Source organism: Theropithecus gelada, chromosome 10, assembly GCF_003255815.1.
Source record: "Theropithecus gelada isolate Dixy chromosome 10, Tgel_1.0, whole genome shotgun sequence".
In the NCBI taxonomy this organism is placed as follows: Eukaryota; Metazoa; Chordata; class Mammalia; order Primates; family Cercopithecidae; genus Theropithecus; species Theropithecus gelada.
In genome coordinates this window covers 10,810,468-10,823,491 of record NC_037678.1, presented here as the reverse complement: position 1 = coordinate 10,823,491, position 13,024 = coordinate 10,810,468, and the positions used below count along the sequence as shown (strand labels likewise).

The following is a 13,024-nucleotide window of genomic DNA, read 5'->3' as shown; positions in this document are numbered from 1 at the left end:
AACTAGTATTATTATTATTAAACCGGAATTTTGGAGCTCATCCCTATTTAGAGATACAGTCTCACTATGTGGTCCAGGGTGGCCTTGAACTCCTGGGCTCAAGCAATCTTCCTGCTTCGGTCTCCAGAGTAGCTAAAACTACAGGCCCCACTGCACCTGGCTTCAACCCCATTTTTAACATTTATTTTTATTTTTTTAAGTTTTTCTTTCTTTTTTTTTTTTTTACCTTAAGTTCTGAGATACATGTGCAGAATGTGCAGGTTTGTTACATAGATATACATGTGTCATGGTGGTTTGCTGCACCCATCAACCCGTCATCTAGATTTTAAGCCCTGCATGCATTAGGTATCTGTCCTAATGCTCTCCCTCCCCTTGCCCCCCCACACCCCCAAACAGGCCCTGGTGTGTGATGTTCCCCTCTCCATGTCCATGTGTTTTCATTGTTGAACTCCCACTTATGAGTGAGAACATGCGGTGTTTGGTTTTCTGTTCCTGTATTAGTTTGCTGAGAACGATGGTTTCCAGCTTCATCCATGTCCCTGCAAAGGACATGATCTCATTCTTTTTTATGGCTGTATAATATTCCACGGTGTATATGTGCCACATTTTCTTTATCCAATGTATCATTGATGAGCATTTGGGTTGGTTCCAAGTCTTTGCTGTTGTAAATAGTGCTGCAGTAAACATATATGTGCATGTGTCTTTATAGTAGAATAATTTATAATCCTTTGGGTATATACCCAGTAATGGGATGCCTGGGTCAAATGGTATTTCTGGTTCTAGATCCCTGAGGAATCGCCATACTGTCTTCCCTAATGGTTGAAGTAATTTACACTCCCAACAACAGTGTAAAAGCATTTCTATTTCTCCACAGCCTCCCCAGCATCTGTTGTATCCTGACTTTTTAATAATCGCCATTCTGGCTGGCATGAGATGGTATCTCATTGTGGTTTTGATTTGCATTTCTCTAATGACCAGTGATGATGAGCTTTTTTTCATATATTTGTTGACTGCATAAATGTCTTCTTTTGAGATGTGTCTGTTCATATCCTTTGCCTACTTTCTGATGGGCCACCCCACATTTTTAACCAATCTCTGAGTCCTGGAACCTTTTCCACTTCTCTTATGTCTGTCAACTTTTTTCCATCTCTCCTCTTTCACCCTACTGCCTCTAGCTTATGTCAAGCCATGGCCTTTGTTTGCTGGTTGCTCGAGGGAGGTCTGTTTGGTGGTGAGAGGTCAAGAGCATTGCCCGCGGTAATATGCAGCATGGTGGGAAAGGACTAGAAGTAGAAAGGAGTGAGGTCTCTATTTGCCTAAACTAGGGTGATGGCCAGGTGAGTGGTACAGAGGGGGCAGGAATGAGACCCAGAGAAGACAGAACAGACCAACAGGGCCCAGGAACTGGATGTTGGGGAGAGAGGAAGAGGAAAGACCCAAGTGGCGTCTGGAGCTACTGGTGCCATTACCAGAAAGAGAAAAGCAGAGGAGAGGCTGGGAGGAAGATAATGAGCTCATGATTTGTTGTGAGGTTGAAAACAGAAAATGTGTGCAAAAGTGCTTTGATATCTACAAAATGCTACACAGATGCAAGTGATTCTTTCACGACATTTAGATAAGACGATAATCTTGTTAATGATAATCCTGGCAGCGATACCTGCTTCAGGGATTGATAGCTGTTAGGCACATTCTGTTAGGAACCGAACAAAATAATTCATCTGTCCAAAGAAGTACATGTGTAATCCAGAAATAGAATCCAAGATTCTCATCCAGCCCTGCCATCCATTTGTTCAATCCCTTTGAACCTATACGTGAGAAATTCTTCCAGTGTGTGCTCTCTCTCATGCCCTGTTGTGGCTAAGAGGGTGGCCTCTGAATCTGAATCCCAACTTCGCCACTTAGTAGCTGGGTGACCGTAGGTAAGTTGCTTAGACTCTCTGTGCCTCAATTTCCTTTAAAGGCGCTATTATACCTATAAAGTAGGTATAATAAAACAAAATAGATATAATAGTAGTCCCTACCTCAAAGGATTGTGGTGGGGACTGAGTGGGTTAATACATAAAGTACTTTTAAAATAATGCATGGCACATAGCATGCACCCAGCAGTCTCCTAATCGCCCTCCCTGTCCTGCCTTGGCCTCTGCAGTCTGTTCTCAACACAAGAGCCAGTAGGAGCCTTTGAAACACTCCACACAACTCATCATGCTTCTGCTCAAAAGCTCCAATATGCCCTTTCTCGCAGGGTGGGACCATAGGCCTTATGGTGGCCTAGAAGCCCCCACCCCCTTACCTCTCTGCCATCCTCTCCTGCCACATCCCATTCCACACATGCTGGCTACCTGCTAGTCTGTGAATATCTCAGCTATAAGCAGGGCCTTTGCACTAGCTGTACCCCCCACCTGAAATGTACATCCCAGAGATCCTTATGGCAAACTCTTTACCTTCTTTAGTCTTTGCCCAAGTGTTACCAAACCGTAAGCCTCCTCCAGTCGCCCAGCCCTTTCTATCCCTTCCCAGCTCTGGTATCTTCATGGCACATGTTTGTTGCTAATAATATGCTACATAACTCCCTTATTTATTGTGTTTACTGTGGATTGTCTCTCTCCTGTCCACGAGAATGCAAGCTCCACAAGGGCAGGGCTTTAAAAAAATATCTTATTAACGAATGCATCTTAAGCACCTAGAGCAGAGGCTGCATTCAGTAGTAGTAATGAAATTGAAGAGATATTCATTTCTAATAGTAAGAATGTCTCCAAGCTGTTCATCCATCCTTTGGAACTCAGAAAGTATCTCCCACAGACACCGTCCCTGGGTGGCAGTCTGGCCACTTGTGGCCTGCGGCAGGCCTGGACGGACGCGCTCACGTCTCACCTTTGCTAGACCTGCCGGTCCCTCCACCTGGAATGGCCTTTCTGTTCATCTTTGTAAGTCCATGTCTTTTATTTTGAAGGGGTAGATTTTCCAGGCTACCAATAGCTTAGACTTCTAATTCTGTCCAAGAGGCTTTTGCTAAATCAATTAGAATGCTTTCTAAATCCCAAATATTCTATAGGGGGACTCCTCTTACTAGATTCAGAATTAGAATCAGAACAATATTTATGAATAATAACCTGTGAGATGAACCAAAACATAAAAACGAAGTAGACTTTTCATACATTGTCACCTCAGCAGCAATATGGACTGATGATTTGCTAATTTTATTGATGGTTGATTTAATCAGTGATAGTGAATAATAAAAAATGCTCACCTTATCAGCAGACAAGCTGATATATACTGCTTGACATTGCTTTTACCACCTTTATGATGTGCTGAAAGCTTTTCGGTTAAATAAATGAACTATGATATAAGAACAGAAATGTGAAGGAAGTATAATTTATCCAATTTCTGACTGTGCAACTGTTTAAGAACTCCGCACAGACCCAACAGGATATTGGACCAAAAAATGTACGGGCGGTATTTTAATGATTTAGCCTGACCATGTGGCATCTGCTACACAGAATGCAATAATACTCCTTTATCTTTGCCCTCTGTGATTCAGCTTCTAGGATGTCTCCTCCTCCAGGCTATACGAGTTCTGTGTTATAAGAAAGATGTAGTATACAGTATAGGGGACAAGTTCTCAACTGCAGCCCGAGTGAACACGTAGACGGTGGTATGTTATAATGGAATTTTACTGTTTGAATAGCTGCAAATGCCTGAAGCCATCATTCTGCAATAATTACCATATCTTTGAGAACTTTCTGCACCGTCAGTGAGAAAACAGAATTCAAAATTACCAAACAAAATCATCTTGAAAACCGAGTTTCTTCTGAGCCAATTTTCTCTTTTCTAAGCCTGCCTGCTGATAAAAGGTGGCACATATCTTCTGGCTTCACAATAATATGCTTGGCCTCCTCAAGTTACTTGGTGTTCTGCGAGAAATAAAAATCTCTCAAATCTACACACCTAAACCCTTTTTATCACATCTCAGAATCTACTCTATTAAAAATAAAGTAAAACCTAGAAAACCAGTCCCCAGTATATTGAATGTGTAACTGATTCACCCAGTTGTTCTCAGTATTCCCTTTCTCTTTAAAATGAAAGCACACAAAAGGAGGGACTCCTTGCATATTCAGGGCAAACCATTGTCACAATGAACTCATTTGGAATGGATTTTGGAAACTCTTTAGTCTCCAGATTTCTATGACACTCTATTTTCGATACGATCCATTAAATTGTCACTCAGTCTTTTTCTTTTATTCAGTCTGCACAGGTCACCTAACCATCACCTACTGTGTCACTGCATAAAATCTGAAACTACGGCGATTCAAATTTCTCACGCACCATGAGTTTTGTCCATCCCGTATTCAAGCTTATCAAGTGCTCTCTTGCCCCCAGCTTTTGAACATGCTGTCCTCTCTGCCTAAAAAGCTCTCTCCCCTGACTCATTTTGCTGGACTGAATCCTGGTTATCCTTCAGGATTCCATTTGGACTTCATTTCCTCCATGCAGCATCCCCTGAGGCCCCAATTGGAGTTGGTTGTCGCGCTTTATCAGGCTTTGCCACACCACGCTGTGCTCCCAAATTTATAGGACCTACGCATTGCCAGTAACTACCCACTTAGCTGTCTGTGTCTCCACTGAACTAGCTCTGAAGACAGTGAGCACACCCGTCCTGCCCACTATGGTGTCCCAGTGTCTAGCAAACTGCCTACTCATCATAGGTGCTTAATACATATCTAAAGAATGAACACATCAGTAATTCGACAGTAAGCAAACTGTAAAATATCTTTATAACTGCCTTATAAAATAGGATCCTCAAGTTCCAAAGTACTTAAGAGAATAACATCTAATGAAGTATTTTTAATCTAAGATAATTACCAAGTCAATCAGAATACAGCCACTCTTAATTTAAGCCAACTTTGTTCTCTTCATTTAATGGAATTGGCTAAATAGAGGCTCAAATAAGCGCTTGTTAATTATATTAATTAACACATGTTTGCATGGTTGCATTAAAATATATGAGCTCTCTAAAATCTAGTTAATATCTGAGGTTACCATGTGCATGTAGTGAGCTCACAGCAAGTAAGGTAGTTTCTTAAAGGGATAGTTTTGGCTGCCTCAGTTATTTCTGGGGTTTCTCTGAGTATTCAAGATACCCAACGCAGCACCTTTTGGTTAGGGGGATGGGGAGGGAGGAAAGGTTGTCTCTGGAAGTTTTTTCCTTCTCCACTCTTAGCAATGTACAGCTAAGAAATTTTACAGCCAGTGCAAAAAGGGGATGCTGCATCCCAGTAGTAACTCCCTAGGAATCCACTGGCAGATCTCCCAGATGTATGGAGAAAGCCCATGGAAGATGTCTTCATATTTAACTCTTATTTTATTTTATAAAGAAGTTTATTTGCATTCCCTTTTGTAGTCTAAGGGCCTGGTACAGAGCCTTACAAATAGTAGGTACTCAGGCACCTGATAGGTAAATGATCACAAAAGCCACTTTTCCCTAAAGGCATTTGCTGAGTCCAACAAATTCCAACCTCCATTTTGATGGTGAAAGAACAGAAATCACCTTCATAAAGGTGGGAAGTCTAACATGAGATGCTCCTTACAATAAAGGGAAATCTAATAGCTATGCAGTGAGAATGAATTGGAGATAAACCAACTCTTATGAGGAATTTAAGTCTGAGATTAACCTACGTATTCTAGAGAACTTTAAGCCATGACCTTAATTGACTTAACTTGTGTGGCAGTACGCCAGGCACTTGGCAGGAATAAAAAGCAGGTTCTTGTATTATTCATACAAATAATTTTTCAAGTATCATGACCAGCACATAGTCAAAGATAATCAGGCACACAAGGAAATACAACACCATGAGCACAAAACAGCAGAGATATCAAACTGACAAAAAATAAGAACTTTTGCTGTTATTAGTTTATCAGTATGTTAGGAAGTATACCTCTCTACTTCTTCATAATAGGAATTAGAATATATTTGGAGCCAAAAGACAGTGAAAATACTGCATACCAAAACTCATGGTAAAATGGTAGAACCATTTTGGAAAAGAGTTTGGCAGTTCTTCAGTAAAATAAACATAAGAGTTACCATATGACTCAGCAACTCCACTTCTAGGTATATGCCCAAGAAAAGTGAAACACAGTCACAAAGATGTTCATAGCACCATTATTCACAATAGCCAAATAGTGTAAACAACCCAAATGTTCACCAACTGATGACTGGATAAACAAAACGTGGTATATCCATACAATGGATGTTACTCTGCCACAAAAAGAATGTCAGCTACATGCTAAAACATGAATGAATCTCAAAAAATTATGCTACGAAGTCAAACACAAAAAGCTATATTATATAATTCCATTTGTATCACATAGCCAAAGTAGGCAGATTCATGGAAGCAGACAGTAAATGAATGGTTGCTGGGGCTTGGAGGAGGCAGGTATGGGGAGCAGCTGCTAATGGGGATGAGGTACCTTTTTGTGACGATGAAAATGTTCTGGAATTAGATAATGGTGATGGCTGTGCAACCTTGTGAATACACTAGAAATCACTGAATTATACACCTTAAAAAGGTAAATTTTATGGTACGTGAATTATGTTTCAACTTTAAGGGCTTTGTGGGATGCAGGTATACATTTAAGCTATTTATAATCTTAAATGCATATATTAAATGATTATTACTAGTTTGCTGGTAAGAATACTCTCTAGCTTACTTAATATTCTTTTTTTTTTTGGACAGGGTTTCACTCTGTCACCCAGGCTGGAGTGCAGTGGTGCGATCACAGCTCACTGCCACCTCAACCTCCCAGGCCCAAACAATCCTTCCATCTCAACGTCCTGTGTAGGTGGGACCACAGGCACATGCCACAATGCCTGGATAAATTTTCTATTTTTTGCAGAGACACAGTCTAGCTGTGTTTCCCAGGCTGCTCTCGAACTCCTAGGCTCAAGTGACCCTCACGCCTTGGCCTCCCAAAGTGCTGGGGTTACAGGCATGAACCACCATGCCCAGCCTAATATTCTTACCAGTAAGAATTCTATACTAGTTTGGTTAATATTCTTAATAGTAAAGATATATTTGAAAATATCTGCAATAAACATTGACTTATAAAACTATAGCAAATTTTATTTTATTTTTTTAATTTTAATTTTTTGAGAACCCAAAGTTTTTAATGCATTAGAAAATATAGGTAAGTGTAAAGAAAGAAGTAATTTCTCACAATCTTACCACCAATGGCAACCAATATTAACATTTTCCATGTATATAAAATACATGATATTTATTTTCAAAATGATAAGTTATATATTTTCTTTCATAATTTCTATTTTTAAAATTATACTTTAAGTTCTAGGGTACCTGTGCACAAGTGCAGGTTTGTTACATATGTATACATGTGCCATGTTGGTGTGCTGCATCCATTAACTCATCATTTACATTAGGTATATCTCCTAATGCTATCCCTCCCCACTCCTCCAACCCCACAATAGGCCCCGGTGTGCGATGTTCCCCTTCCTGTGTCCAAGTGTTCTCGTTCAATTCCCACCTATGAGTGAGAACATGTGGTGTTTGGTTTTTTGTCCTTGCGATAGTTTGCTGAGAATGATGGATTCCAGCTTCATCCATGTCCCTACAAAGGACATGAACTCATCCTTTCTATGGTTGCATAGTATTCCATGGTGTATATGTGCCACATTTTCTTAATCCAGTCTGTCATTGACGGACATTTGGGTTGGTTCCAAGTCTTTGCTATTGTGAATAGTGCCGCAGTAAACATATGTGTGCATGTGTCTTTATAGCAGCATGATTTATAATCCTTTGGGTATATACCCAGTAATGGGATGGCTGGGTCAGATGGTATTTCTAGTTCTAGATCCTTGAGGAATCGCCACACTGTCTTCCACAATGGTTGAACTAGTTTACAGTCCCACCAACTGTGTAAAAGTGTTCCCATTTCTCCGCATCCTCTCCAGCACCTATTGTTTCCTGACTTTTTAATGATCGCCATTCTAACTGGTGTGAGATGGTATCTCATTGTGGTTTTGATTTGCATTTCTCTGATGGCCAGTGATGATGAGCATTTTTTCATGTGTCTGTTGGCTATAGCAAATTTTAAAAGAACCAAGTAGAATTCTAGAAATAAAAAATATAATGACCTAATTAAAACCTGATGGATGATTTGACAATGGACTAGACATAGCTGAAGAGAGAAATGATAAACTGGAAGGTAAGTTGGATAATAATTACCCTTGATCATGTAATTAGTATGTTCACCTAAGTGTTGTGAAGTATCAAAATGTCTGCAACTTACTTTCACATAGTTCAGTAGAACATGTCTCTCTATCGATATAATGCATATATAAACATGTTTAGCAACAGAGGGAGATAAGGTGAACATGGCAAAATGTTAACAATCAGTGAATCTATGTAAAGGGCATATATTCAGTGTACAACTGTATACTCTTGGTTTCCAAACACAACATGCTATTATTTAATTCTACCTGGGTGATGGCTTGTTCTCAGTTTCCTTCATTGGCTCTCCAACTTTTTCTTAATCTCTTTGTTATAATGGCCTAGGGCTCAGGCCTTCGACTTCTCTCCATGATCACGCTTAGTCCGTTGGTCATTTCATTTCTTCTCATAGTTTTAAATAACCACCAAATCCTAACTGCCTGCCTCTGTTCCAATGTAGACTCCCTCGCAAACTCGGCTTTCACATCCAGGTGCCTACTTGGCTATCTAACAGATAATTGAAATTAATACATCCAAAATTGAATGTCTCTAAATTTTCTCTACCTACAGCCTTCCTCACCTCAGTTGATGGCAATGTCATCTGAATTTCAGTTGCTTGGTCCAATACTTTGAATTTGTTATTGACTCTTCTTTCTCTTATAAATATTTTGTCCAAACCATTAGTGAATCCCTGAACTAATAACTTCTCACTCACCCTCACTATGCCCTCCCTGCTTTGAGTCATCATCAGTTCTCATCTGGATACCTGCAACAGCCTGCTAAGTGGTTTACCTGCCTCACCTCATGTTCTTGTACCAGTTCTCCTGCCAAAGCAAGAGCAATCATTTAGAATCAAAGTTGCCAGGTACAGTGGCTCTCGCCTGTAATCCTAGCACTTTGGGAGGTCAAGGCGGGTGGATCACGAGGTCAAGGGATTGAGACCATCCTGCCCAACATGGTGAAACCCTGTCTCTACTAAAAATACAGAAATTAGCTGGGCATGGTGGCGAGCACCTGTAATGCAGCTACTCAGGAGGCTGAGGCAGGAGAATCGCTTGAACTCAGGAGGTGGAGGCTGCAGTGAGCCAAGATTGCGCCACTGCACTCCAGCCTGGGTGAGAAAGCAAGACTGTGTCTCAAAAAAAAAAAAAAAAAAAAAAAAAAAAAAAAAAAAAAGAATCAAAGGTCACGTATCATTGTATCATTTTATATCCTAAACTCCATCCTAATTTTTATTTTCACAGAGTAGAAGCCAAAATCTCAAACAATGTTTGTTTTTATTTTTGTTTTCTTTTGAGATGGATTCTCACTCTGTTGCCCAGTGGCTGGAGGGCGGTGGCGTGATCTCGGCTCACTGCAACCTCCGCCTCCTGAGTTCAAGTGATTCTCTGCCTCAGCCTCCTGAGTAGCTGGGATTACAGGTGCCCGCCACCATGCCCGGCGAATTTTTTTTTTTTTTTGTATTTTTAGTAGAGATGGGATTTCACCATCTTGCCCAGGCAGGTCTTGAGCTCCTGACCTTGTGATCCACCTGCCTTGGCCTCCCCAAGTGCTGGGATTACAGATGTGAGCCCCACGCCCAGTCTCTAACAGTGTTTTTTAAGAACCTATGTCATCTGTCATCTTTGCTCCATGACCTTGATCTCTGTCTACTCTCCCTTTTGCTCACTTCACTCCAGCCACATCTCCTTCTTGCCATTCTTCAACCACGCCAAATTCCTCCAGCTTTAAAATCCTTTCACTGACAATTCCTTTATCTCCTAATCCAGTCTGCATGACGAAAACCAGTTTCAATTTGTCTGGGAGCAGGACCCTGGCATTAGTATATTTTTAAAATGTTTCGTATGTCTTCAAAATAATCAGGATTATTTTAGCCTTGAGTTGGTAATTGTTGAAACTGAGTGGTGGGCACATGGAGCCCATTACACTATTCTCTCAGACAAATATAAAACAACAACAGCAAAAAAGTTTCTGTGGTGATTCCTGTGTGCAGCAGGGTTGGGAATCACTGGCCCATAATCCCCAACTTGGATTGTTTTGCCCATAAAGAACTGAGACATTTCTATTTGAAAGACTGTCTTAATGAATTAAAAAGATACACATAAGATGAAAAATATCAAATTTATTTTCTAAAATAGAATAAAAGGATGGATTTGAATTCACTTTGCAATATACATGGACAGTAAAAACATTTGCCCCATGTCCTGCTTGTTTCCATTTAACTCCCAACACTAGCCTCTGGAAGAAAGAAAACATTTCTGGCCCTTGGTTTGCAGAACCTAAAACTTGCAAAAGAACGTGTGAAATGTATACCCCAAGCTCAATCCTCCTAGGTCACCTCAGAGGCTTGTTAATAAGTTCCATACAGTTGAAAGGTAAAGAGCTTCTTTCTGCCTCCTTATCCAAAAGCTCTTGAATAGCCATTTGCAGTTTGAGGTCCTACCACAATTTTCACTAATACTTAACCCATTTGAGGTACAGAGCATCAAAGAATGAAATTCTCTTCTGTTTCAAATGAACCAATATCCAAAACTGAAATTATCAAAGGTGACATCTTTTCCTTTTAAAAAATAAACCACCCAAATGAAATTATTAGTTTGAAAGATACTTGTTAATAAACCTGACAAGGAAAAATTAAACCATCCCCTTTTTTTGCCATAGTAATATGAATTTATACAATGTTAACTTAAGTCTTGGGGAAATGGAACCACACGAGTTCTATCAAAAATAGATATTGTGATGATTAGATCTGATCCGAGCTCCCCTCAGAAGACTGGGGGGCCTGCGAGGACTGGCTTATTTGTGAACTATTCTGACTCATGCGCTTCAGGTGGTTATTGATGACATTAAGTTCTTGGATCACTGTGCTCAGATCTTCATGTAATCTAGCAATCGCACATTTTACCTCCCTTAAAAGAACACTAATGGAATTCTCTGCTTCAGGTTCCCTGGGGAAGTCTTTGGTTGACTGAAAACCAGAGCAGGACAGAGGGATGAACTGGTCTACATTTTGGGTGGAAAACTCTCCCCAGTGCCTACTAGAAATATGACTTACATTCTTTTTAGCAGAGTCAGAGTTATTTGGAAGAATTCCCAGCAGATTGAGGCTATCATTTTCCTCTGCATCAGAAGACACTGGGCCCCTAGAAGCAAAGGAGTGATGCAGCTTGGTTGTCTTATCTTCCTCTTTAAAGGAGGTAGAAGACAACTGTTGATGGGACAAAGTCCAGAAGGAAGGTCCAGCCAGAATCGGGGATAAGAGATGAGCTGACTTCTCTGGAGAGGCTAAATCAGGAGATGACATGGATAAAGGAGAAAAGGAAGATGCTCCCTCAGAGGCAGTTGAAACTAAAATGTGTAAATGAGAGAAAAAGATTTATGCAACATACAAATGAGAGTAATAGCTAAAATAATTTTATAATGTAAAAGCCTATCTGGAAGGGCTCAACATAAATAAACTGCTTAGAATTTTAAATGTTAACTATTCATAATAAGCTTAAAAAAACCCAAAGCAGGAAACTAAGAAACTCTACAGATGTATTATGTATCAATAATACCATGGAAATGAAACTAAAATAGAATTATCAATATTCATCTTGACTTATCTTGACTCAAACCCTGCCCAACATATTTTTACACTAAACTTAATCAGAGAGAGCAGAAAAGTATTAAACCCCATTCTACTGACTGCCAGCATTTTAAGTTGGTATTTAAAGTAGAAAGTGTGAGAAACCTGTAACAGATTCCTTCAACTTTTTTTTATTTTTTTCCTGTAGAGATTATTATGGCAAAATGAACTACCAACTACAAGTACCCAAAAGTTAGTGAAATAAATATTTTTCTCTCTATAGTGAAATATAATCAAGACTGAAGTCCAGCACATCTGAGATCTAGAACACTTTAGCACATGTATATAACCATTTTTTTCTCACCAAGAAACTATAAGTGAAGTAAAAAGCATTCTAAGCCTTTTTTTTTTTCCATAAAATTATAGATTTGGGAAAGTTTTTACTTCCCTTTAGGCAAAATCACATTAAATCTCCCACACTTCATTCTAAATCATTATTTCCCAAACTTTTCTGAGAAACACTGTGTTCCTTCAGATGTTAGAAGATGTGTTGTAAAAACAGGCTTCATAGTCAATACAACTGGGCAATTGTATACTGTGCTTCCCAAAAGGAGATTAACAATGTCCATCAGTGCATTTAAAGTGCTGAGAAATCTTCCGTAATTTATTTGTTTTGTAAGCTTTCTTAAACATGGAACTTTCTTCTCTTCTTCCTGGAATGTCTATTTACATTCACTTATGATATGTTATACAAATTGGTGGAATCCAGTTCTAAACTCTTTGCAATGAACTCTGAACCTGCTACTTAAAAAAAGTTTCACTGTAAGTCACAGAAGAGGGAAATTGATGCTTACTAATGAGAACACATGGCTTATTTTTCTACATTATTTTATTTTGCTTTACATATTCAGGTCCCTTCTAAACTAAATTGGACCTCCTGTAAAAACTATGGCCAGGACAGGCAGCTTCTATTTTTTGTTTCAAAGCTTTCCATGGCCTATCTCCAGTTCTCAGGAAAAATTCCAATCACAAAACTTTTTTGGGGATGAAATATATTCTCAGCTGATGCAGCAGCAGGGACATGAAAAGGAAAGCAGGAACTTCATCAGCACATGGTCAAGAAAAGCCAAGAACAGTTAGGAATCTAGGTCAGGCTAATTGAGACAGTCTATCTTTGGATTAAAAAGGTGGAAAGATGGTAGTGGGCATGTTAACGATGACAGCCATGAGAAGT

At 39.6% G+C, this 13,024-nt stretch overlaps 1 protein-coding gene across 1 annotated transcript in view; it reads right to left on the bottom strand.

The window, feature by feature from the left end:
- Positions 1-10,329: 10,329 nt before the first annotated feature.
- ENTHD1 (ENTH domain containing 1) overlaps positions 10,330-13,024 on the bottom strand; it is a 147,901-nt gene continuing 145,206 nt past the window's right edge. The window contains exon 7 of the mRNA XM_025399761.1: positions 10,330-11,570. Within this exon, the coding sequence (XP_025255546.1) occupies positions 10,966-11,570 (605 nt within the window). The 3' untranslated portion in view covers positions 10,330-10,965. The remainder of the gene's footprint in view (positions 11,571-13,024) is intronic.